The sequence below is a fragment of the Oryctolagus cuniculus genome, chromosome 3 (assembly GCF_051225735.1).
Source record: "Oryctolagus cuniculus isolate XC-2025 breed Fujian yellow rabbit chromosome 3, ASM5122573v1, whole genome shotgun sequence".
Classification (NCBI taxonomy): Eukaryota; Metazoa; Chordata; class Mammalia; order Lagomorpha; family Leporidae; genus Oryctolagus; species Oryctolagus cuniculus.
This window is the reverse complement of record NC_142869.1, coordinates 63,146,368-63,173,248: the sequence shown is the minus strand read 5'-3', so window position 1 is coordinate 63,173,248 and position 26,881 is coordinate 63,146,368. Positions and strand designations below refer to the sequence as shown.

At 40.5% G+C, this 26,881-nt stretch overlaps 1 protein-coding gene and 1 pseudogene across 1 annotated transcript in view; both read right to left on the bottom strand.

Moving 5' to 3' along the window:
* The window catches only part of PDE11A (phosphodiesterase 11A), a 451,047-nt gene that overhangs the window by 263,226 nt on the left and 160,940 nt on the right, over positions 1–26,881 (bottom strand). The window contains exon 4 of the mRNA XM_051849397.3: positions 22,953–23,093. Within this exon, the coding sequence (XP_051705357.2) occupies positions 22,953–23,093 (141 nt within the window). The remainder of the gene's footprint in view (positions 1–22,952; positions 23,094–26,881) is intronic.
* LOC103348817 (NAD kinase 2, mitochondrial-like) lies at positions 1,533–22,718 on the bottom strand (annotated as a pseudogene).

The window sequence follows — 26,881 nt, the reverse complement described above, 5'->3', positions numbered from 1 at the left end:
GCAGCCCTTGGCTCCCAGAAGCAAACCTCTGAGCCCTTGGAATGTCCTAACAAACGTGCTTTTCTTTACTTGCAGACCTTGCACCAGCCGGGAAGTAACACTACAATTTAGAGCCACACTTAATACCGTGACTTGGGGTGGGAGTTTGGGTCACGTGATATCAGCTGACCTCTGGAGGAGTGGAGACACAGGTGAGCCCAATGGGTAGCCAACTAAGTTTTTGTGTTCAAGCCTCCAATAAAGACCCTGGACACCTAGGACTGAGCCCTGTTCGCACTGTCACACACCGTTGCCAGGAGAAGATCACAATGCCGATGACTGCATGGGTGGGGGACAACTGGAAGCCCTGCATTTGAAACTTTCTTGGGCTCTGCCCCATGCTGATTGTAATCTGAATCTTTTCCCATAGTAAACTGGAACTAGAAGTGAAACAGCTTTAATTTAATTCTCTGAGCCCTTCTACTGAATTGTTGAGGGTGGTCTTGGGAAACCTCAGATTTGTAACTGGTGTCAGAGTGAGGGCACACTAGATTATATTCCCTAGCTTTGCACTTATATGGCAATTTGTAGGTTCCTGTGACTTTAAAAGAAAAATGAGGGTAATTAAATACAAATATTGACTTGTGTTTGGTTAAATATTGATTATCCAGTATGTATCAAGAAGGGACATTCCAAAGAAATAAAAACAAGGTTTGTAAACTTTAAAGACCTGAAATTTGTGATGATTAATTTATATGCCAAATTGACTGGGCTAAGGAGTGCCCAGATAGCTGATAAAAGCTGTGTATGTCTGTGAAGACTTTTCTGGAAGAGATTAACATTTGAATCAGTAGACTGAGGAAAGTCAGTTCCCCTTACTAATTTGGGTGAGCATCATTCAATCCACCGAGGGCCTAGATAGAAGAAAGGGTGAATTTAATGTTTGAGCTACGCCATCTATCTTCGCTTTCCTTGGACATCAATTTTCCTAATTCTCTGGCCTTCTGATCAGATAAGGACTTAAACCCCTGGCTCCCTTGATTCTCATGCCTTTAAACTCAGATTGAATTATACTACAAGCTTGCCTGGTTCTCCAGTTTGCACATGGTAGATTGTGGGGCTTCTCTGTCACCATATTGCATGAGAAAATTAATATATTCATATATATAGAGAGGTATGTGTATATATATATGTGTGTGTATATATATATTTATGACAGAGAAAATCCATTAGTTCTGTTTCTCTAGAGAACTGTGACTAATATATTTTTAACTTTTTAAAGAGACATTATTTTTTTGCTTGTTTATTTATTTATTTGAAAAGCAAAGTGACAGAAGGAGAAGGAGAGACAGAAAGATAAAGAGATCTTCTATCTGCTGGTTCAATCCCCAAGTAGATGCAAGAGCCAGGGCAGGGCCAAGCCAAAGCCAGGATCCAGGAATTCCATTATTTTCTCCCACATGGGTAGCAGGGGTCCAAACGCTAGGGCCGCCTTTCACTGACTTCCTAGGTGCATTGTCAGGAAGCTGGATCAGAGGCAGAATAGCTGGGACTCATACCAGCTTACTCAGCTGTACTGTAATGTCAGTCCTAAATTTTCCTTTTTAAAAGGAAAAAAGTTTAAGCGTTGAGTCAGATTTTTGATAGGCTGATAGGAATACCTTTTACTACACCAAGAGAATGATAAAAATCTATAAAATTTTTCTTTTACCTTGACCGTTGAGGAGCTCAGAGCAAATATGAGTTTTAAAGTTGTATCTTTATACAGCATAATTTGATTTTGTATTCATTGCTTTGGATTTTCTTTAAAAACTGCTTTCTCTTTTTCCCTTCTTTATTTGAAATTTTGCCTTCCATATTCCTCTGTGTCTAGCATATAATAAGCACTCAAAATAGTTGTTCACTATAAATTTTTATATTTTTGCTCAAAAGTCTTTTAAGTCTTTCTGACAGTCAATTAAGTAGAAGTACAAAAAGGACTTGGAGTACTTAAACACTTGAAAAATACATAAATGTGTATAAAAGTACTTTTTTCATGAAATAACTGAAGAATTAATTACAGTTGAACAAAGCTCTTTGTGGGCCATTAAGTTGTATAGAAGAGTATTAAGAGGCATGGGAATGAAGTGTGGAATGGTGTGTAAGAGAAAGACAACATTTAAAGGCCTACGGCTGATGGCAAGCAATATGAAAGCAAAGGAGAAGCAGGCTTGAAACACATCAAGAGAGTAGTAGAATATAAGCAGAGCAATGAAATCGTGAGGACAAGCCTAGTGCTGACTGTAAGCCAGAGAAGATCAAGGAAGCACACAAACATTAGCCTTAGTTGTACAACACCTGTAAAGTTAGTCTGGATACAGACCATTTGATTTTTGAAGGGTTTTAAGTCCATTCCTGTCACAAAAAAATTAAAACTATGTGTTCAGATCCTCTGACTTGGGGGCAACATGAATTTAAGCTCACAGCCAAATCAAACTGCACAGTTAGCAGATTATTGGGCAAGGCAACACACACACATATGGGCATTAATCCATGTTGAGAACAGCAAGACAAACAGCTGAGAAGTAACAGTTCTGGGGATTAAATTCATCTGCATGCTCCCAGGTCTTTTAGAGGAGCGGTGGGCAAAGGATGGCCTATGAGCCAAATCCAGCCCAGGCCTCCACCTGCTTTTATAAATAAAGTTTTATTATAACAGAGTCACACTCATTAATTTAAGTATTGTCAATGGCTACCTTCTATATTACAGTAGAGTTGAATAATTACTACTAAGACCATATGTGCCACAAAGTCTAAAATATTTCCTAGCTGGACCTTCACAGAGATAGTTTGCCAGTCTGGATAGCAGCCATCTCTGGACAAGGTCCACTAGCTATTTCCTGCCATTGTTAATGGTTGATCATAGATTAATGTATTAATATCCTCATACAATTTATAATTAACAAAGCGAAATCCTGGAGTCAGTCTCTTAAACAAAAACTACAATGATAGAAATCATAGACATGAAGGCAAGTGGTAGAGGATATAGTTGAGGACTATATGTCCCAGTTTTTTTTTTGTTTGTTTTTTTTTTTGACAGGCAGAGTGGACAGTGAGAGAGAGAGACAGAGAGAGAAAGGTCTTCCTTTGCCGTTGGTTCACCCTCCAATGGCCGCCGCTGCAGCCGGCGCACCGCGCTGATCCGATGGCAGGAGCCAGGATCCAGGTGCTTTTCCTGGTCTCCCATGGGGTGCAGGGCCCAAGCACCTGGGCCATCCTCCACTGCACTCCCTGGCCATAGCAGAGAGCTGGCCTGGAAGAGGGGCAACCGGGACAGAATCCGGCGCCCCGACCGGGAGTAGAACCCGGTGTGCCGGCGCCACAAGGTGGAGGATTAGCCTATTGAGCCACGGCGCCAGCCTATATGTCCCAGTTGATGTGGGGTAGTCTCACTTTAATTATGCCTGTTGCCCGAGACAATCATTAATAGCACCCCAGCTGTACTTCCTAAAGTTACTTTAAATAGAAATTTGAGGCAAGCATGCCTTTGGGAGCTTTTCAAAGAATTAGACAATTTATATTTTTAAAAGAATGCATTGAAAACATAATATATTTAAATAGAGAATTGTATATAGCAGACACCTGGGTTAAAAATGAAACAGTAGGGTAAGCGTTTGGTGCAGTGGTTAAAATGCAACTTGGGATGCTCAGATCCCCAATCAGGGCAGCTAGGTTTGGGTCCTAGCTCCACTTCTGGTTCCAGCTTTTTGCTAGTATGAACCCTGAGAGGTAACAGGAGATGGTTCAAGCACTTGGGTCCCTGCTGACTAGCCACGTGGGAGACCCAAATTGAGTTGCTGGCTCTTGGTTTGGCCTGATCCAGTCCTGGCTGTTGTAGGCATTTGGGGTTTAAAGCAATAGAGAAAAGCCTCTCCCTGTCACTCTCTTTGATTCTCTGCATTTCAAATTAGTGAATATAAATATTTTTTAAATAAATGAAAAAGAAACTAAAATACTTTGATATAATTTAATGGGTATATAGAGTAGCAATTCGAATTATGATCAATAAAAATAGGTAAACACATAAATAAGAGAGAATACATTTAATGCTTTATTCCTGACTTGGACCAATTGTATGTTTCTTAGTTTCATTAATTTTTAAAATTTAGTATCTAAATCAATTCTGATTTTATTATACATGTGCTATATAAACATGTATTAAACGAATAGATATAGGCAAATATACTAAGTTAGAAAGAGAATTTTAGAAGAGAAATATGAAGTGGTTTCTAGATCCATGAAACAGAACAAGTGGTTCCTTTCGCTGTTGATCAGCCCTGGTTATTGCACCCTGGGGAAAGTAGTACACATGCCAAGTGAAGGAAACAAAATATCCCCTTGATTGTTCTCTGGAAAAGCTCCATGGACAGAAGTCTTTTATTTGGATATTTATCAAGTACTCGTTGATCTTGTTTCTCTCTGTCCTTTTAATTTAAAAAACAACCTAAGAAACAAAAACTACTCAAAAAGATACTCCAAACATCAAAAAGAAAATGATCTAGTAAGTAATGACTACTTTAAAAAAATTTTCATAATCCCTATTTTTCCATACGGGCAAGAATGAATTAAATAATAATCTACTGTAGTCTTTCATGATAAATCATTTGCTTATACCAATTAGTAATACAATCATTTGTTCACATATCAACATTATATTAGTCCAGTAGACACTGTTATTGGCTCTGGAACTATCAAAGGGATTTAAAGCATGTGTACCCCTTTTTAAAAATTTATTTATTCATTTGAAAGACAGAGTTACAAGAGAGGCAGAGGCAGAGAGAGAGAGAGAGGTCTTCCCTCCACTGGTTGACTCCCCAGATGACCACAATGGCCAGAGCTGCACCGATCTGAAGCCAGTAGCCAGGAGCTTCTTCAGGTCTCCCATGCAGGTGCAGGGGCCCAAGCACTTGGGCCAACTTCCACTGCTTTCCCAGGCCATAGCTGAGAGCTGGATAAGAAGTGTAGCAGCTGGGACTTGAACCGGCGCCCATATGGGATGACGGCACCACAGGTGTTGGCTTTCCCTGCTATGCCACAGTGCCAGCCCCATGTCTACCTTTGAGGAACTCAAAAAATCATAGCGCAGTGGGGGAAATGGTTCAGTTCATAAATGTAAAATTTCACCATGATTTATGTTCAAAATGCCACCAGGGGACACAGGAGTGTGCTGAGGCAATGCTCTAGGCTGAGAAGTGCAGAAAAACTAGAAAATCCTGAGGGACTAAGTCAGTTCAATCTGACAGAAGACAGAATGCTCAAAAGAGTTTTAACTAAATATAATTCAATAAACAGACTAGTTGCAGGAATATGGTGGGGTAAAAAGAAGCCAATAAGGAACAGTGAGGCATCTAGGAACTGGCAAATTGGGAAAGAAGGGAATAAGAGAGGGAGGAGATGTACAATTTGGGACATGCTCAATCGGACTTGCCCCAAATGGTGGAGTTAGAAACGTGCCAGGGGATTCCAATACAATCCATCAAGGTTGCATGTACCAATGCCATCTCACTAGTCAAAGTGATCAGTTTCAGTTCACAATTGGTCATAATGATAAGATTTAGAGTCAAAGGGATCACATAAACAAGACTAGTGTCTGCTAATACTAATTGGTAGCATAAAAAAGGGAGCGAACAATCCAACATGGGAAGCGGGATACACAGCAGACTCATAGAATGGCAGATGTCCTAAACAGCACTCTGGCCTCAGAATCAGCCCTTAAGGCATTCAGATCTGGCTGAAGAGCCCACGAGAGTATTTTAGGCATGGAAAGCCAAGACACTCTGGGAAAAAACAAACAAGCAAAAAAAAAAAAAAAAAAAAAAGGCAAAAAAAAAAAAACCTAAATGAAAGATCTCTGTGAGTGAGATCCCAGTAGAAAGAATGGGCCATCAAAGAAGGAGGTACCTTTCTCTGAATGGAGGAGAGAACTTCCACTTTGACTATGACCTTGTCTAAATATTATCGAAGTCGGCAAACTCAAAAGGCTTCCATAGCCTTGGAAACTCATGACTAGAGCCTAGGGAGATTACTGATACCATAAACAAGAGTGTCAAATTGTTAAGTCAACAACAGGAGTCACTGTGTACTTACTTCTCATGTGGGATCTCTGTCCTTAATGTGTTGTTCAATGTGAATTAATGCTATAACTATTACTGAAACAGTATTTTACACTTTATGTTCTGTGTGGGTGCAAACTGATGAAATCTTTACTTAATATATACTAAATTGATCTTCTGTATATAAAGATAATTGAAAGTGAATCTTGATGTGAATGGAAGGGGAGAGGAAGCGGGAGAGGGGAGGGTTGCAGGTAGGAGGGAAGTTATGGGGTGGGGGAAGCCATTGTAATCCATAAACTGTACTTTGGAAATTTATATTTACTAAATAAAAGTTAAAAAAAAACTCTTAAGCTTGGGGCTGGCACTGTGGCTCAGCGGGTTAATGCCCTGGCCTGAAGAGCCGGCATCCCACATGGGCGCTGGTTCTAGTCCTGGCTGCTCCACTTCCGATCCAGCTCCCTGCTATGGCCTGGTGAAGCAGTAGAAGATGGCCCAAGTGCTTGGGCCCCTGCACCCTCATGGGAGACCTGGAAGAAGCTCCTGGCTGCTGGCTTCCAATTGAAGCATTTCCAGCTGTTGTGGCCAACTGGGGAGTGAACCATCAGTTGGAAGACCTCTCTCTCTTTCTCTGCCTCTCCTCTCTCTGTGTAACTCTTTCAAGTAAATAAATAAATCTTTATAAAAAAAAAAAAACCTCTTAAATTTAAGGTCTCGCAAGAGAAAGGCAGAGAGGGAGGACAGGAGGGAGTAAGGTGTTATTGGTGTTTCCTCGGGAGCTGATGCTGCAGACAGGGGCCTTAGAAGAATCCGGCCACCTCTAGAATTGGTAGAAAAAGAACGAAAGGGATAACTGTGTCCAACGTCCTTCCTCAAACTCTCAAATATTCTGTTTATCTCTGATGTTTGTGGAACTCATCTGGAGACCAGAGGACAAGAGAGCCCAAGTGGTGTGATATGTAGACAGCTTTCAACAGCACTGAGTTAAAGAAAGAAAATTCCATGATAGATTGGTGGTGGTTGTGGGTGTGTGTATGTGTTGGGGGGATGTGCAAAGAAGAGCTACTAGAGAGCAGACAATGTTGAACTATAACTGAGTCCTGCGCATCTTAAAAACAGTGGTGATAGAGAAAACTCCTACCAGCATTCAAGAACTAGCTGTCCTCAAAAGAACACACTGGGCTAGCATTTTCCAAAATAAGACCTGTCTGCTTCCTTTGTTACGACTTCCATTAGACTTGTGAATGATGTTGGCAATTCCCTCACTTGTATTCTTCTGTGAAATACCAAGACTCTTGCCTCTTCTCTGAAATATTTCTCATCAAGGAACATTGTCCCCATTGTAATAGTCCAGATGAAATTATCTCCTTCACCATCCTGTGCATTCTGTGTTTCATGGGGACTATATGTCAAAGACATAGGAGACAATATGTGTGTAGGCTGCCCATAGGGAGGTAGGGCAGAAGTAGAATACAAGAGCAAGGCTGAAGACCAGAAAAGAATAATACAAATTAAGTTGGGAGTTGAGTTTGAATGTTGGGCACTGTGAACCTGATTGGATAGCTAACAGCTTCAAAATGATTTAAAGCATAGAAAAGGCAGGTGCCTGTTAAGGAAGATAACTAGAAGCAATACTAAGAATTGATTGAGAGGAACAGTGTCTGTTTGCAAAGAAATGACTCAAGCAAAAAATGTCCAGATGAGAGATTAGTAAAGACAGTGGTAGAAGTGGTGGAAAGGAATGGCTAGAAATGATGTTTTAATAAGGAAGCAACAGAAGGTAAAGATGAGTGGATGGAGATGGTCAAAATGACTTAGACATTCTCTATAATGTAGAGTTTGATTTACTTGCTACATAATGGTGAGTCTACTAACTGAGGAAATATAAGAAGTGGCAAAGATTTGGGACAAGATATGGTAGAGGAAGCCAGCAAGGCCTGCAGTTCAGCAGATATAGATTATACACACATTTATCTACATATATGTATATATATATTTAATGTATATAAATGACTAATGATGTGAGTTAATATATTAATAAATGTATTAGACTTATTAATAAAGTGAATTAATATATTGGTATATAATGTTATATAGTGATGTTTGTGTGTGTGTCTGTGTATATATATATATATGTAACAATGATTGTATAATTGTTAGAAGTGGTTATTTTCAATACCTTCCACTTTGCACTCTAAAAAAAGTACTTGGAACAAATCTAACAGAATTTAGGTTGGCTTCTTTAGAGGATAAAGGTAAATTAAAGAAGGAAAAGTAGAGAAATGGAGGGAAAACAATACGGAAAGAAAAGCCTGAAACAACGTTTGCAATCCACTTAGGAGAATGGGGGATGAGCACAGAATTATAGGCTACTCAGGAACAATCAGATGAAGATCATCCCCATCTTTTTCCCTCAAGTGTAGGTTTCAAGAGCATTTAGTTCAATGGCTCAATTGTAAGTGTATGTAAATAAGAACCAAGGAGTTAAGGAACATATTAGAAAACAAGTATGCACAGTTTGTGCTTCACAGTTTAGAGAAGAAACCTCAGAAACTAGCCTCATATTTGTAAGTGTAGCTATAAAGTACTTCATAGACAGAATAGTGCTGGACAGCAAAATAGCTACAGCCTTCAGGACAATCCACGAAAAAGGAACACTTGTAAATACCAGCGCTGAAATAGCCTTAGGACACAAGATTAAAAGGTTCACATTTGCTTCCCTTGACCAAGCACTAAAAGAAATAGATACAACAGTAAACACATGAGTTGGAAAGGAACTAAGAGAAGTGATAGAATTGCTTGGACAGGCTCATGGGGTGGAATAATATCAAGCAGGGAATTTTCAATTCAAAGGACTATGTATTTCCTAATGTTGACAGCATCAGCCAACTATGAAACAATTTTTCCCCAGTCTAATGGAAAATGCCATTGACAAAGTCACTTAAAATCAATTGACTGAAATATTTAGGAGAAGCAAAAGAGGATGAAATATTAATTTTGTCAGGAGAAAGGGCTAGGAAGACATTCTTCATTTCTATTTTTGACATCCATTCAGTAACCTGATAAATTTACACCTTAATGCCCAGTTTAAGTAGAGTTAAGATCTTGGTGAATCAAAGCTTCTGCAATTGGCTTTAAGTATTTTTTTTCTCCTCGTTTCCATCAAATGTAGAGAGCATATGAAATATATACACTTATAGTAATCTGTTTTAGAATCATACAAATACTTTTTCTTCCTAGGAATGATTCTAACAAAACAGAGAGAAACGAAAATTATTTTTGGAGGAATGGGCTTTTTTTCTCACAAAATGGAATGATATTTTCCCCGATTATAAAGTAGTATACAGAATGCCAGTAGAATGGTACTATATGTTCATGCGTTTATACATCTGATTTCTTCCAAAAACAAAGCAAAGACTGAAAAAATAAAGAAAGAGAAATCCAGAAAGCTAGAGGCTAAAAGGAAGAGCAAAGGGGAGGGGAAGAGAAGTGAGTTAGGGGAGGGAAAAGATCTGTAACCAAGGCAGGAGCATAAAGACATAGGCCTACCGCACTCCAAGTGCAGAAAGAGCAGGCAGTGACAATTGGAGTTTCAGCTTCTGCTGGGACTGGGGGCTGAAGTGTGCCCTTGAGACAGGTGACCCAGCCTCCACCTACCCAAGCTGAGACTCTAAAGAATGCCATTATAACTGACAGTAAATAGACATTTTTATAACAAAACCCTTAAAGCACAAATCAAAAAAAAGATTGTTAGATTTGACTCATTAAAATTAAAGTATTCTATGAAACCAAGGATACCTGTTGAGAGAGGCAACCCACATGAGCCTTGACTGCACTTTCTTGCTGTGTAGGTCAAGACTTGGAAGGCTGGACCAAGCTGCCTTTGGTGTGTAAGGTTACCACATAGCAGGGGACCCTGGCCACCAATCTATGTCCTGGATCTTGACTATGACCAGGGAGCTGTGCAAACTATTAGACAGGTTGGAAAGAAGGCAAGAGAGAAAGAAAAACAATGGTGAAATGCACAAACAAAAACACTCTCCAAAGAAGTGAACAGCAATCCCAAATTCAACACATAATTAAGACAGACAATGAAACCAACACACTACATAATTGGACAGGACATACTGAGGAATCTCAGTTATGTAAAAAATTTGAACACATATCTATCAGAGAATTTCAGATGAAAAACAGAAAAGTACTAGGAGTATAAATGATTCTGACAGCCTCTCATTCTTGACTCATGGATCTTAGGGAAATTCAGCTGGAATCTAGAATTCTTTTAGAAAAGAAATTCGTCTCTGAGAAAAAGAAGTGTATGAGAAAATACACTTTTCCTGGGACCCAGTTACATGAACTCATGCTGCCGGCAGCTGCACCAGCCTCCTGTACCAGGAAGGAAGAGCCAACTGGTGGTGGCCCACCACTGTGACAAACAGAGGGATGTGGGCAGGGCCTGAGCCTTTGATCATATTATCTGGCTGCTGCACCATCCCTGGAACCACCTCCTGCAGACTTGCTGTCATCTATGTTAATCAATGTTCTTATTGCTTCCACCGCTTTCCCTTGAATATTCTGTTACTCACAAAATTTCCCCAAATTGATCAACACAATAAGGCAGTTACAACTGAAATCTATACAGAGTTGTTCGTGAAACTGGATAAGCTGCTCTTAAAATTTATGTGGAAGAGCAAGATGATTTTAAAGGGGAACAATGTTGGGGACTTGCCGTCTCAGCAAAGTATATCATAAAATTATAGGAACTGAGGTGGTGTGACAATGGTGCAGAAATGGACAAAAAGACTAGTAGGACAAGTAGTGAGCTCAGAAACAGACACAACTATATATGAAACTTAACATAAGTGCTACAATGGGGAGGGGAGGAACAGTTCCAAGACTCCTGGTTGTATAAACAGTTTCACACTATACACAAAAATAAATTCTTGACGGATACAAAAGACCATAAATATCAGATGAGTTAAAAGGATATATGAAAATGATATCATTGGAGGTAAATAGACAGTTACAACAAAACCATTAAAGCACAAATCAAAAAGAGAGATTGATCAATCTGACACATTAATATTAAAATAGTCCATAGAACCAAGGATATCTGTTTAGAGAGGCAATTTGTGCTCTGAGTGCACTGTCTTGCTGTATATGTGAAAAATTGTGGGCCTGGTTTCTCTTTACCCAGTTTATTTCAGGTTTTTTTTTTTTTTTTTTTTTGACAGGCAGAGTGGACAGTGAGAGACAGAGAGAAAGGTCTTCCTTTGCCGTTGGTTCATCCTCCAATGGCCGCCACGGCTGGCGCGCTGCGGCCGGCACACCGCATTGATCCGATGGCAGGAGCCAGGTGCTTATCCTGGTCTCCCATGGGGTGCAGGGCCCAAGCACTTGGGCCATCCTCCACTGCACTCCCTGGCCACAGCAGAGATCTGGCCTGGAAGAGGGGCAACTGGGACAGAATCTGGCGCCCTGACCGGGACTAGAACCCGGTGTGCTGGCGCCGCAAGGCGGAGGATTAGCCTAGTGGGCCGTGGCACTGGCCTACCCGGTTTATTTCTCAGCATGGCATTTGCAGTGACCAAACTTGAGAGAGGGGGTAACATGTCTCCCCAAGCAAACATCAGGCTTGATACCACTCAACAGAAAAGGGACATACTCCCCAAGCATGGTGTTCCTTTTCTGTAATGTAATGATGGCACATGTAGATGGTGCCGGGGCGGGGAGGGGCATCGTATGGGGAACTGGCACCAAAGTAATGGTTTATAATATAATGTTTACATTTGTTTCCACAAGTATATGCTCCACTGTTTGTTAGTCTTAGTTCTAAATTTAAATCCAATGAGTACTCAATTCAAATCTTATGTATTCTGACTTTTCTACTATTGACTTCCTTGGCTGGATTTCATCTTGTCCTATTTTTTTGGAAGGGCCTCTTGGAACTACATATTCTACACTCTTCTTTGCATATTTGAAAACACCCATCTGTGACTTATCTAATTGATTGCTCATTTGACTGTATTTAAAGTTGTAGGGTCATATTTTCTTTTCCTGCACACTTTATAGACATTGCCCCATAGTCTTCACATATTGGAGAATGCTAGTAGGAAGTATAGCATCAGAATGAATTTTCCTCTAACAGGTGTGTCTTGTCTACATGCCCACAGAATTTTTCTGGTATCTTTAAAGTCCATTAGCACTGAATGTGTTTCAGTGCCAAGCAATCAGTATCAACTGTTTTTCAGAAATGGTGTGTCCTTTGACTCTGTGAATTCAAGTTTGCCTTTATCTCAGGAAAATGTCCTAGTGTTAGAATTTTGAATGCTTTTTCTTCTGCTTTTTTTCCTATTGTTATCTTCCCTTCAGAGATACCAATTATCCTTATTTTGGACTTCTTTTATTCTGACTCCTTTTTTTTTTATCATCCTTTTATAGCCTTTAAAACTTTATTATTTTACATTTCATTTTTAGTTTTATTCTTCATGCCCTTAAAGTATTTTAGAAGTGACTTTTTCTTATTTTGATGTTTTTAATGTAATATTCATTTCTGTATGGTTATATCTTTTTCCTTCTACTTCTTTCCAAGTTCTGCTCAGTTTTCCTTTTTTCTTCTTTTTCACATCATGTCATTTATTCCTTGAGCCCTTATATCTCTTTTATGAACCTTCGTTTTCCTTGAGAGATGACATTATCTATAATTTCATTCCATGGAAAATTGATAGTAATTCTGTTGTGTGCTCTTCATTTAACTTTTGTTTTCATATTCCTGGCTTCATTTTAATTTTTTCTTATGCTTTATTTACATAAGTCCCATATTGGTGGCTCTTTGTTACATGATAATCTTTAAATGATTAACAGAAGGAGACTGATTATCTAGACCAGGGATCTGTAAATCCGCAATCCAACTCTTGCCTACTACCTAGTTTGGTAAACATTTTTATTGAAACAGAGCTAGCTCACTCTTTATATGCTATCTATGCCTATTTTTATGCTATTATGACAAGGTTGAATAACTGCAACAGAGACTGTATGGCTTGCTAATCCTAAAATTTTAATTGGGCTTTTATGGAAAAAAAATTGTCAATTTCAGACCTAAGGAATGTACTTAGTTATACTCGTTGGTAGAACTTATTAAAGACCCTAGACTTAGTGAATTTATATGTTAACCTGTAGCTCTTTCTTTGGTACAGATACAAGTAATTTTTTTCCAACGGAAAAGATGACCTTAAACAGTACTGTTTATGATCATGCTTTATCTCTAACCAGCTTTGTGTCTAACCTTGAAATCTTAGCCTACCATTGCTTATAAATACCTAGCTTCTCAAGTGTTCTTTAGACTGGCTTTAACATCATATTGGTTCCTTCATAAATTAATAAATTAAAAGCCAAATTTTTAAAACAATAGTTTAATTTTATTTACATATAGTTGCCATTGAAAGGTTAAATCATTCATAAATAGTACTTTTGCTGTTTCAATATCCTTTGCCTCTATTATCTTATAAAAAAAATTTCCACCACAGAGAAGAAGAAGTGATACCATAAATGGAGCACACTAAGGATTGTAAAAACCTTTTAGAGGGAGTAGCACTGTGGCATAGTAGGCTAAGCCTCCACCTATGGTGCCAGCAACCCATATGGGTGCTGGTTCGTGTCCCAGGTTGCTCTTCTTCCCATCCAACCCTCTACTTATGGCCAGGGAAAGCAATGGAAGATGGCACAAATGCTTGGGCCCCTGCACCTGTGTGGAGATCAGGAAGAAGCTCCTGTCTCCTGGCTTTGGACTGACCCAACTCCAACTGTTGTGGAGTGAAGCAGCAGATGGAAGACTTTCTCTCTCTCTCTCTCCTTCTAACTCTGCCTTCCAAATAAATAAAATAAATCTTTAGAAAAAACAAGTAGAACAATATATGATCACCTACTTTTCTTTCCTATTTGGGGAGTGAACCAGGGGATAGAAGACCTTTCTGTCTGTCTCTCTGTCTAACTTTATCTCTCAAATAAATAAAATGTTTTTTTAAAAAAAGTTTTTAGAAAATGTATCATGAAAAGTTTTACACAGATTACTTACTAGAGTGTTATATATTAATAGTACTATGGTAGCATTTGGAAAATAAGATTTCCTTAAGATATTAAAGATAGAATTGACATTTTTCTGAAGTAAGTACTTTAAATCTGTGAAAGTAGTTTTTATAGTATGAAAGAATTCAACCTCTTTATAAAGTGGTATGTCACAGATACTGATATTTTAAAAAATAAAATCAGAAAGTAGATCCAGCTCTGAGGAAACACTGCTTTTTGTTCCTATTTGATGTACCATGTAAATTCTTTGCTATGAGAGTCAAGATAGATACTCCCAATTAAGAAAACAAATTCTCCTAGATATATATCAAAACCTGGACTGATTTTCTACAGTATCATTAGGTAAGGACAAGTTTTTTATATGAGCTGCATGTTAAATGTTGGCAAAACTAAAAATACTCAATTTAACTACACATTCTAGCTTTCAGAAAATTTATTTCTGTGCTTGCTAGGCTCAAATTCTATAAGAATAGAGTCTATTTCATTCATCACTGTTTATCCAGGACTTGATATGGCAGTAGATGGCGCATAGAAGTTTTCTGACTAAACAAACATTTCACCAAGTGAAAAAAAAAACATACAACTTTGACTGGATGGCATGAGAAAACCATTATGCAGCATTACTTATAAGAGCTTTTTGGAAAATTCTAATAATATTTATTATAAGTAGATCAAGAATTATGTAAAATAATTTCCTCTAAAACTAAAGAAATTCTCATAATGGGGGGAAAGGAGAGCTGTAACATTTCATCTTACAAAGCTTCTATGTAAAATTTAGAATATGAGTTAAGTGAAAATCACCACAACACTAAGGAACCTTCCAAATTACTGTATTTTATTAATTAATAAAGAATCCTTCTTTCTGACAATACCTTTAAAACTAAATTAAAATATTTCAAAATTTTTTCAATTTTTATTTTTTATTTATTTACTTTTTACCTAGAAATTTTTTATTTAAGCCCTAATAGATCAGTGCTAACTAGTTTATTCTTTTAGTCCTCAAGGGCATGTTAGTGAGTTTTAAAGATGTAAGAAATCTATTAGATGCAAGTTAAAAAAAAAAAAATCAGGCCGGCACTGCAGCTGACTTGGCTAATCCTCCGCCTGAGGCGCCGGCACTCTGGGTACTAGTCCCGGTTGGAGCGCCAGATTCTGCCCCGGTTGCTCCTCTTCCAGGCCAGCTCTCTGCTGTGGCCCAGGAAGGCAGTGGAGGATGGCCCAAGTGTTTGGGCCCTGCACCCGTATGGGAGACCAGGAGGAAGCACCTAGCGGCCATTTTGGGGGTGAACCAACAGAAGGAAGACCTTTCTCTCTGTCTTTCTCTCCCTCACTGTCTAACTTTGCCTGTCAAAAAAAAAAAAAAATCATCCAACAGCAGACTCATCAAATGACAAACGCCCTAAACAGCACTCTGGCCTCAGAATCAGTCCTTAAGGCATTCGGATCTGGCTAAAAAGCCCATGAGAGCATTTCACAGTGGCAAAAAAAGACCTGCATGAAAGATCTCAGTGGTGAGATCCCAGTGGAAAGAAGGGGCCATCAAAGAAGGCAGTACCTTTCTCTGAAAGGAGGAGAGAACTTCCACTCTGCTTATGGCCCTATCTAAATAAATGATGGAGTTTGTGGACTCAAAAGGCTTCCATAGCCTTGTCAGCTCATGACAAGAGCCTCGGGTGATCACTGACATCATAAATAAGAGTGTCAATTGCTAAATCAACAACAGGAGTCACTATGAACTTGCTCCCCATGTAGGATCTCTGTCCTTAATGAGTTGTACTATGAGAATTAACAGTAAAACTTGTCTTCAAACAGTACCTTATACTTTGTGTGTCTGTGTGCAAACTATTGAAATCTTTACTTAGTATAGAGTTGATCTTCTGTATATAAAGATAACTAAAGATGAAAAAAATCATCCAAATTCAAAATAGCTATTGGGTAATTAATACATTTGTAACATAATGCTTTTGTCACAAAATATGTATTTCATCCAGCATTGTTAACAGTAACTGGAGCCGGCGCCGCGGCTCACTAAGCTAATCCTCCACCTTGCGGCGCCAGCACACCGGGTTCTAGTCCCGGTCGGGGCGCCGGATTCTGTCCCGGTTGCCCCTCTTCCAGGCCAGCTCTCTGCTGTGGCCAGGGAGTGCAGTGGAGGATGGCCCAAGTCCTTGGGCCCTGCACCCCATGGGACACCAGGAGAAGTTCCTGGCTCCTGCCATCGGATCAGTGCAGTGCACCGGCTGCAGCGCGCCGGCCGCGGCGGCCATTGGAGGGTGAACCAACGGCAAAGGAAGACCTTTCTCTCTGTCTCTCTTTCTCACTGTCCACTCTGCCTGTCAAAAAATTAAAAAAAAAAAAAACAACTGGAATGAAAGTTGAATCAAAATATTCTTACACTTATTTATTTCAATTAGGTCCATGTCAGGATCTGTCAAAATTCCCCATCATGATCATAAAAATTGTATTTTAAAATCTTGATATTAGCTATCACAAAAATATGCACTAATCAAATGATGCATGTTTGGTCTGATCAATTTCACAAGATTAGGAGGAAAGAGAAGGAGAAACATTTTTAAAGTTAAATTTCAGATCTTGAACATTTAATCCTTTATTTAAGCCTACCTCTAAATAGAAATGGACTAGGAGTCCATTTCTTCAGCAAAACTATTTTTCCAGTAGTCAAAATTTTTCACCTGAGGAAATCCTTCACTGTGCTAGAAGCAGAGTTCAAAGTTCATCTTCTTAATTTATCATCATTGAAGCAATCGTCACATCATTAAATTAAAGTTCTTCCTTCTATAACCATACAGACACTCCCACAATAAGAAACACAAACCTTTGAGGAGAAAGAAATTCCACTCCCGATTACAATTTCCTGCAAATGCACACCCTAGGATGTAGCAGGTAATGGCTCAAGTATTTGCCATGTACATGGGAGATCCAGATGGAGTTCCTGACTCCTAGCTTTGTTCTGGCCCAGTTCTGAATGTTGTGGGCATTTGGGGAGTGAACCACAGATGGGAGTTCTCTCTCTATCTCCTCTATCTTTCAAATAAATAAAATATATATAAAAGAATATTTAGCAGCCTCGAGTTGCAAACTTTTAAATATTGAATGACTAGGTTTTGATCCTGTCCCTGAGCTCATTTTCTTTTCCCATGGGCCATCTAAATGACATTTCATAGTAGGAAGCCCTGCATCATAGACTTACCCCTGCAAAGGCTTCCTTTAGTGCTTTAGTGCTCTCCCTGGTAAAAGTTGAGGTCCTGAAATCTCAGGCCTTCCATCATGAATTTTTTTCAGTGTTGAATCTCACTACTATGTTGATTCAAACTTAATTGCTGTTTATGAAGGTCCACAGGACTTTGCCAGTCCCTTTCAGGTACAACTGAATCACTGCATCCATCAGTACCTGAACTCACCATGATGGAACTTCTGCTCAACTTCTGGGAAATAACGTATATACCCAACAGGCAGACATAAATGACCCACAGGCCATCTGGATCAGAGTTTACCTTTATAACTGGTTTTAGTTTGTCCAAGTCTTGACTTGCTGCCAGAAGCACTGTGGTATCAACTCCTGCAGCCATGACAGTATCTGCCTATCAAAGAGTCTCTGTATCACGTCCTTTCCCATTTGCTACCTGAACCTCAATCCCTTCATTCTGTAAACTGTCTGCAACATGTCTACATTTTTCCATGTGAATACAATGCCATTCATGCATTCCACTGTAACCAGAGTCCTTCAATGCAAATAGCTTCTTCAAGTCCTCCTCCAAGGGCTCCACATAGCAGTATGACTGCTGCTCCAATTCATTCTGGGTGGTTTGGGCCACTACTACCTCCTTGGAGGAGCCACAGCCTGAAAGCTGGCAAGACCACCCCTGAGCAGCTGTGCAACAGGGCCACCCAACCTAAAACACAAGCTTTTACCAACATTTACTGTATTTTTGTATGACAGTCACAATTTTCCCCTTATAAAATTATATTTTAATAGGTAAGACAGAGGATTTTTATAAATCGCAGCCAATGTTTCCAAAGCATTCTTCCCAATCCATCTAATTTCAAATGTTTCCTTTGTCTTACATAAGAACTGAATACAAAATGACTGACTAGAGATGGCAATTTGTGTATTGATTATACATTTCACAGGCTACAGATATAGCCATACAAAAAAGTAACATTATTTTTCCATAACATAACTAAGTCACTTCTGGAGCTCCAATTCTGACAGAAGACAAGAAAGACTAGTCAAAGTCAGACACTGCAGGTTTTTGGTCATTTCAGATTCACACTCATTCGATACTAAAATTGTCACTAGAAGACATGCAACGTTCCGGGTATTTCGGAGAAAACCAGATGCTTGATCATCATCTTCTCTTCCAGAGTTGCCCTGCTGAAAGGAAAGCTGGCCCTGTGGGGGTCTCAGCAAAGCTACCCCTACCATGGGACACGCTTACACAGCCATAGCCCTTCCAGGTCTGGGACACATCCCTGTGCCTCCCTCATCCTGATGTCAGCTTCTTCAGGTCCCAGTGCACCCTCTGACAACTCATGTCAAGAAATGGGGGAACCATATTTGCTTCTTATGCTTCTCAGGGTTTTAGAGGGGGAACAAAGGCTCTCACTGACCCCTGGCTCCCCTGGCATTGACACCTCTCGTCTTTTTCCCCTTCATGGTGTCTGGAGGAATTGGCAAAGACTCTCCCCTTACCACTGCCACTACCACTACTGCAGGGGGTACCTGAGTTCTAGGGCAAGGTGAGGAGGACTGGGCACACCACTTTTCTTCTCTCTGACTCTTCTTTTGGTCTGAACAGCCCAAGGTTGGGATATTGTAGGACTTTACCTATTCTCTCCCTATCTATTGCTCTGTTCACAACTTTAGGATCTGATACTTTCAAATCTTAAGGAAAGCTTGGCTCTTAAAAATGAGAGTTTTGGTTTTTGAGAATAATAACATTCCCATACATTTTATAAGCCTATTTAGAAATGTGAAAGCCCAGAATGTAGCTGTTTGTTTCTATCTTCTGTGTAATTCCTCCCTTCAAACCACATACCACGCTGTCTGGAGAGTTAGGAAGGGGAGAGGAGTAGAGAGCATAACTTCCCTTGACACCTTGATAGGAATCCATCCCCTTCCACCCGCCCCCCCCCCCCCAGCTTTCTTTTTGTTACATAGACAACTGCTGGCTATAAAACACCTGAACCTGGAAACAGTACACTACATAGGACAAATCTGTTTGCAGTTATCATAAACACTAGGGGCACCCAACATGATGGACAAGGTCAATGAAGCATCCTGCTTCTGGTATTTCATGACATAACAAGGAAAGAAAGGTCCTAAGTAATAACGGGAAGATATAATTAAGAGAAAAATTTGAATACTGGATTTATTGGTGTTGTTAAGGTCTTAATATGTATTTCTTTATAACTACAGGACTATCTTCATTGTTGAAATTCTTTTATTAAAATCATTTTGTCAATAGGGGCCGACAAATTAACTTTGTCAAATCTGAAAATCTAATACATCTCTCACCCTGAAACAATTTCCTAAACCTCCAAGTAGGAGAATGGCCTTTCCTCTATTCTCACATATATGAGGATCCATGAATCTATTCTGTTCAGCTGCTTATTTCCAAATAATTCACCTCTAGTTTTAAATACATTTTAACAGTTTCAACAGGGAAAATTCCACCCATTTCTTCATCTTTGTTGGTTGTTTTTGAACAAATTTTTAGGCTTTTTATACGTGTTTCTTTTCTATGTGAACTTTTAGAAATTTGCCAATTGTGTGAATTCCCATTTTTGCTTTCTCTTCTCTGAATAGATAAAAGTCTTTCTAAGTTTACTGTTTGTGAGTCAAATGAGATCATGTGGGCTGGCATCTGGCCTAGCGGACTCTGGTTAAGATGCTCATGTCCCACATCAGAGTGCCTGGGTTCAACTCTGAGCTCTGGCTCTTGACGTCAGATTCCTGCTAACGTGGACCCTGGAGCCAGCAGTGATGGCTCAAGCAATTGGGTTCTTGCCACTCACAAGGGACACCTGGACTGAGTTATTAGCCCTGGCCTAGCCCCAGCCATCCATTGCAGGCCTTGGAGAAGTGACCCAACAGGTAGAAGATCTCTCTCTTTCTCTCCCTCTCTCTCCTTCTCTTTCTCCATCCCCCTTCCTCCTCCCTCAAATCCAAAAATTTAAATTTTTCCAAACCAAATCACATTTACAGGTGTTGCTTAGGTCCTTCTCTGATAACCACTCACAGCCCTCATTCAATCCATTTGACCAAGCTTTTAATGTTATCTCATCCACACAGCATTTTGAGATGGGGAAGGAGGAAGTACTCGCCAAAGAACAAGATCTCTGCACAGTTTTCTGTTCAAACCACCAAGCAAGCACCCGATTTTGGAGTCTAGTTTCTTCTTCAGCCTGGCAACTTCTCTGTTTCATGGTGTGACTGTGCCTGGTGTCCTTCTGATAATTTCTATGTGACAATTTGGGTGGTTCACAGAACAGAGGCACTTACAGGTCTGAAAGGGTGAGAAGCTCTGTGAAAAGTGTGTTAAAGGAAAGCAGAGCCTCGTGGGTTTCTTGTATGGGGATGCCACACAAGTAAACGTCCCTCACCCCCAAATTCCCCTGCTTCTGACCCGGGCAATCGCCTTCACCAGAAAATCATCACAGGTTCTGAAATAATCGCAGGCACACTGATGTCCTGTTCGTTTTCACATGGATCACTTTGACCTCCAGACCTTGCCCCTCCAGCTTAGAGGAGTTCGTCCTCACGTTGAGATGAAGGAAGTGGGAGGAGAGAAGAAATGACGAGGACTGGAACAGCATTTCCTGCTCTGTTCCCATCATTATTCTTAAAATATTCAGCACTGAGAACAAAAGCGGCCCTTTCAGTTTCAGCATACACCTTTCAGCCCAAACCCTCACTGCTCGTGCCATCTGCTCTTTCTGGATGGTGCTTTTTTGATCACTTTCTCTACCTCATACCATGGAGATATTGCTGTCCCTGCTATCCCCTCCAGCTCTGCCCCCACCTACAGGATCAGTTTTAATCATCTGTACTTTTACACTTGATTTGCCAAAGAGCTAGACCACACTAAAAAAAATAGTTCGCACTAGAAGATGAGCAGGAATGACCAACTTTCGCTGATTTAAATAACTCTCCCGTCTGTTTACAACTGAGCTGGCAAACAAATAGATTGTCCTTGTCCACATTCTAGCCTGGCTTGACTTGCTCCCCAGGGACCTGGTGGTAGCAGTCGAAGCCTTTGCACAGTGAGGGTTTCTCTGTGCCCATGAAACCTGCCAGGCAACAGCGAGCACCCCCACCCTTCCCATTCCTTCCAGAGCCTTCAGAGATGGCAGTGGGGGTGGCTCTGGGGAGCCCCTCAATTATCTGAGAGCTGCTCCCTGGTGTGTCAGATTCGGAGGACCACTACCTGCTAAATAGGTGAGCCCCAAAGGCACTCAGGTGTTTCACAGGGTATCTGGAAGCACTCCCAAGTATGGGCAGTTGGGGTGTGTGTGTGTGTGTGTGTGTGTGCACATGCAGGCATGCAATGCAGCATGTGCATGGTTCAGTGAGTCTTACACAATCGAATACTCACAAGTCTAGTTGTGTAAATCACACCCACTGAAATAGGAATAACCTCAAGCTCTGTTAAAATCTGGGGAAATACTCCAACAGGTTTTAATCATAGATTTTTTTTTAAAAAAGTTGTCATTTTTACAACACTTATTAAATCTCTAAAATTTCCCCTAAGGTTCTATTCTGTGAAGGAAATAAACCTAAAGAAAAAGGAAATCATCTTCCCTGAGTAGAGTCTGGTAAAATATCATCCTCTGAGGTAGCAGGACAGCTCTTCATTGCTAGAGGACAACTGGTGTTTCGAGGAGAGTTTTCAGCCAGGGTATTATTGCTGCTGAGGGTCTAGACTTTCAACTTGCAAGAACTTAGATGGATGATGGTGATTATTTTCAATGTTGCTGTGTATGTACCCAGCTGATATCCCCCACAGAGCCAAAGGGCGGAACAAAACCTGCAAGTCAGCCATAGATCAGCACCAGGCAGAGGCCTGCAACCCTGTGGCTGATGTTTCCCTGGGGAGTCCCAGGAGCCCCTGTGGTGAAGCAGAAAGGGGCCTCTCGCCACAGTAGGCTGGTCTGTGTCACAGCCATCGGTCCAAAGGCACAGTGAAGGAACCTGGGAGTGGTTTCCAGCAGGGCAAGCCTGCTGCAAAGAACAGCCTGGCTAAGGCTGGTCACCCCACTCAGCTCAAGTACAATTTGTCTAGGTTCCAAGAGCTAACGTTTCTCCAGCCACTTGTTTGCCTTCTCCTCTTCTGAAGAGGACTGTGGAGTGTTGTCTGCAGTGCAATCCACTCCCAGAAACACCAGGGGCCTTCCATCTATGGGGAAATAAATTGGGAGCCTGATGCTGGAGTTTGTCTTCTCACTGAGCAGCGTGAAGAGTGGGCAAATCACCCTTAGTCCATTTTGTTCCTTCCTCTGTAAGTACCTAGGGCTGGGGTACAGTTCCAAGGTCCTCATCAGCTTGAGAGTCTGTTTCTCCAGTGACAGCAAAACAAGATGAAAATGCAGGCACAGGAAAAAACAAAAAGACAGAAACAAAAGCTCTCCTCTGATAAAAAGTCACCTCGTGGATAGAAGAATCAGGAGGAGAGTGGTTCCGGTCGTGATTTCACAAGTTCAATTACAAATACACTCAACTTGCTTCTGCGCACACAGTCTCCAACTCAATACGCAAAGTAAAGGAGGACTTACGGGTGAGTCGATGTCCTCCAGGAGTAAAACAGAACAGCGCTCACATTTCAGCAGAGTCTGGGCCCGATGCATTATTTTCTTGACAATCTTCTCCAGGTCAGTCTGTTCTTCAAAGAGGTCATTGACCACCTCCAGCAAAGCCTAGGGAGGATGGAATGGATGCATTTAGGTGGACACAGGGCTGGGGGAAAAGTTGATGTTTTGTTTTCCGCATAAAACTCCATTCAAATCTTTGCCCTCATCAGATAAATATCTTTTGTATGGCTAAATTTTTAAAGCTTGTATGATTGTTTTAACATAGTTTCAGCATTTATTTTTATAGCACACTCTTTAAGTGTGAAACACAACCTGAGAATAGAACCAGCCAATAGAAGAGGGAACACAGAGTTCTAAGCAATAAACTTTCTCTCTCCCATGGTAGATTTTCAGCAATGTGACCAAGTATAAATTTAATATTTTATAGAAAATAAATACTTAATTTTTTTTACAAGGTCCATTTACTTCAGAGAATTCCAAAGCTCTTCCTCACTTTCAAGAAGAAATATCTGCTTCCTCAAATCTGGTACTTATTTTCACTAATTCATATCTCTCACAGAATTCTGAAAGCATTATAATGTAAATGTAATTAAGGTTCAGAGCCTTCAAAAAAATATGCAACTCCACTAATCCCTGCACACAAGAAGAGGAAATACTGCCTTATTCCAAATTATCCAAAAGAACATTTGGATACTACTATATATCTCAGGAAAGAAAACACCATAAAAACATTCTGTTAAAATTGCAGGACGAGAGGCCAGCATTGTGGTGCAGGTCAAGCTGCGGCCTGAGATGCCAGCATCCCATATCAGAGTGCCGAGTCGAGTCCTGGCTGCTCTGCTTCCAATCCAGTTTCCTGATACTGCAGCTAGGAAGACAACAGAAGATGGCCCATGTACCTGGGCCTCTGCCATCCACGTAAGAGACCAGGATGGAGTTCCTTGCTCCTGGCTTCAGCCTTGCGCAGACCAGGGTGTTGTAGCCATTTGGATGGGAACTACCATATGGACAATCTCTCTCTCTCTTGTTCTGCCTTTCAAATTTTTTTTTAAACCCATAGGATGAAAAGCACACAAAATGAAGAAAAAACTTTAAATTCCAGCTTGAAAACTGATCTAAAAATTAAGTTATAATGACCTGTCATCTCTAGCTAAGTTAGGTTGCAATTTTTTCATTGAAATAATATTGTTTGGAATTTTTACTGGCGTGGGTATTTCCAGAGATTTAAGAAGAGTGGGCTATGTGCAGGTGGTAGATATTATGCCTCTATCAAAGAGCAATCAGAAAATTTCACAGCCAATGAATGGGCCAGAGGGTGCTTTATTCAATAGAATTTAATAAGATGTGCAATTTCAAGTCTGACCTCTCACAAAAGGATTTCATGGATTTTCAAACTCACATCTATTCATTTTGGTGGTGCTCGTCTTCCCAGGGGGCATGACTAATTTTCAACTTCACTAATGAATTTGATTTGTTCCGAAACCATTTGAAACATGTGAAAATTTCTTCTCTAACTCTGTTTGGGTAGAAAAGCATCTGAATGAGTGAGGGGATCCATGCAATGAAGCCAGTTTACTCAGCAATAAAGGGGACCAAAGATCCTGGGTAGTGACATCTCCAGAGAAATATTAGCACAGTTATAAGGACTCTATATTCCCAAAGCAATGAGAAACACCAGTAAGTTAAAAAAAATTTTTAAGTGAATTCTTTTTTGTTTTAAGTGAATTCTGACTGTGGCACTTGGACATAAAATTGCTGGAAGAGGTCAATGTAGAATAACTTCAGGTTCAAATGTAACATAAAAAATGAGGCAACGGTCTGAATGAATTTAAGAGCAAAATTTCCGGTTATTAATAAAGAAAACATTTCTTGCATCACCCGGCCTGTTTCTTCAGATGGAAAATATTAACTGAACAATTATTTAACTTTTCAATCTGTAGTGACAGCATGGAGAGAGCATCTGGGACCTATATCTAAGAACATTGATCTCAGAGGAAAAACTAATTATGCCTTGGGTCTTGCACTGGCAAATCACATTATAGTAATTTTATTGTTTCTAATTCAAAATTGCTGCTTTGTTAACAAGTGATGAAAGCTGTACGAATAACAAAGCAGACTGGCTCCAGACTAGGAGAAAAGGAGAAGCATGATTCACAGTGCCACAGACACAGGAAGCATTTCACACAGCTGAATGCTCCCTGCACCTTGCTGTCACGTGCCTTCCGGAAACAAGTGTCTCCCTTTCCTTCTCCTCCTTCCAGAAGGCTTCTTTGGCTGTTGGGCTCATCCTGAGACCTCCTCTCCTCTCTTACCTACACATTCATCCCCAGATGAACGCTGCTAGTCCCCTCTCTTTAAATGCTGTGTGTTGATGCTTCTCAGATTTCAACCCCCAGTCCTGACATCATCCCAAACCACTGGACTCCTGCCCCCAGCAGCCAAGTCCAAAGTCGTTTTCACGCAGCAAGTTCTGTAGATTTCACCGTTAATTTTGTGGGGACACTTTTACTTTCTACGGCCCCAGTCTGAGTCACATTAGTGTTTCACTTCAAAACAGTTCTCTCTTAACCTGTGCTGTCAGTCTTCTCTCAGGGGCTCCAGCCAGTTTACTGTCTCCAGGGAAAGCCAGAGTGATCACTTTTAAAAGCAAATTAGACTTAGCTCAGAGTCCTCTACTGGCTTCCATTGCATACAGAATAAAAGCCAAAGTCTTTGCCCAGAGGCCTTTCTACCCTCTGACCAGGGAGCTCATCTCCCCATCCTCATTTTCGTTTCTTTCTTTCTCTCTGCTCTCTAGTAATACTGGCCAACCTTACTCCTGCCCCAGGGCCTTTGCACTTGACATTTCCATTGCCTATAGTGTTCTCCCCAGAACTTTGCATGGAGCCAAACTTCTTCATTTGGCTCAAGTCTGTGCTCAGAGACCATCTCTTTAGAGAGACCTTCTTCATCACTCCCTAAATTAAAACACTCTCACAATTCATCCTTCTGTGGCTAAACTCTATCCCTTCATTTTATTTAAGTTTACATTTCAGCATTTAACCTTGCCTGATATTACATTACTTTAAAATTGTTTCCTGGGGGCTGGTGCTGTGTCATAAGTGGGTTAAGCCACTGCCTGCAAAGCCAACATCAGATTAGGGCGCCGGTTCAAGTTCTGGCTGCTCCACTTCTGATCCAGCTCTCTGTTAATGTGCCTGAGAAAGCAGCAGAAGATGGCTCCAGTGGTTGCACCCCAACACTCTAGTGGGAGACCCAGAAGAACCTCCTGGCTTCAGTCTGGCCCAGGCTTGGCTATTTGGAGCCATTTGGGAAGTGAACCAGAAGATGGAAGATCTCTCTCTCTCTCTCTCTGTATGTTTGTATGTATGTAATTCTGCCTTTCAATTACATAAAATAAATCTTTAATTTTTTTTGTGTATATCACCTATTGTTGCCACTAGAATATTAAGTTCTATGAAGGCAGGGACTTTGTTTGGATGGCCACTAATGAAAACTGCATGATAAATATTTGCTGAATGTGTAAATAAATTGTGCCATGGATTTATAATACATGAGCCTTCCCTTAAGGAGCTCATAATGTCGTTGGAAAGGAGGGACATATTTAATTTTATTGTACAGTGTGACTGCAACCCACAACAGAAAAATGGCAGTACCTACAAAGAGGAACAATTAGAAGGGAAGGTTAACTGGAAGGCTGAACGAGTCCTTAAAGGAGTGCAAAGCAGATGCCAGTGAGGGGGGAATAGCAGCCATGCGGCACTGAAGGCAGAGGGGGATAAAGTGAAACAAACAGGTTATTTTCTGGCCACTGGGGATTTTGTTGCTGAATGCCAGATGGAAAGAGGGGACTGGTAGAACATGAGGCTAAAGATAAAAAGCCAGCCCAGGTC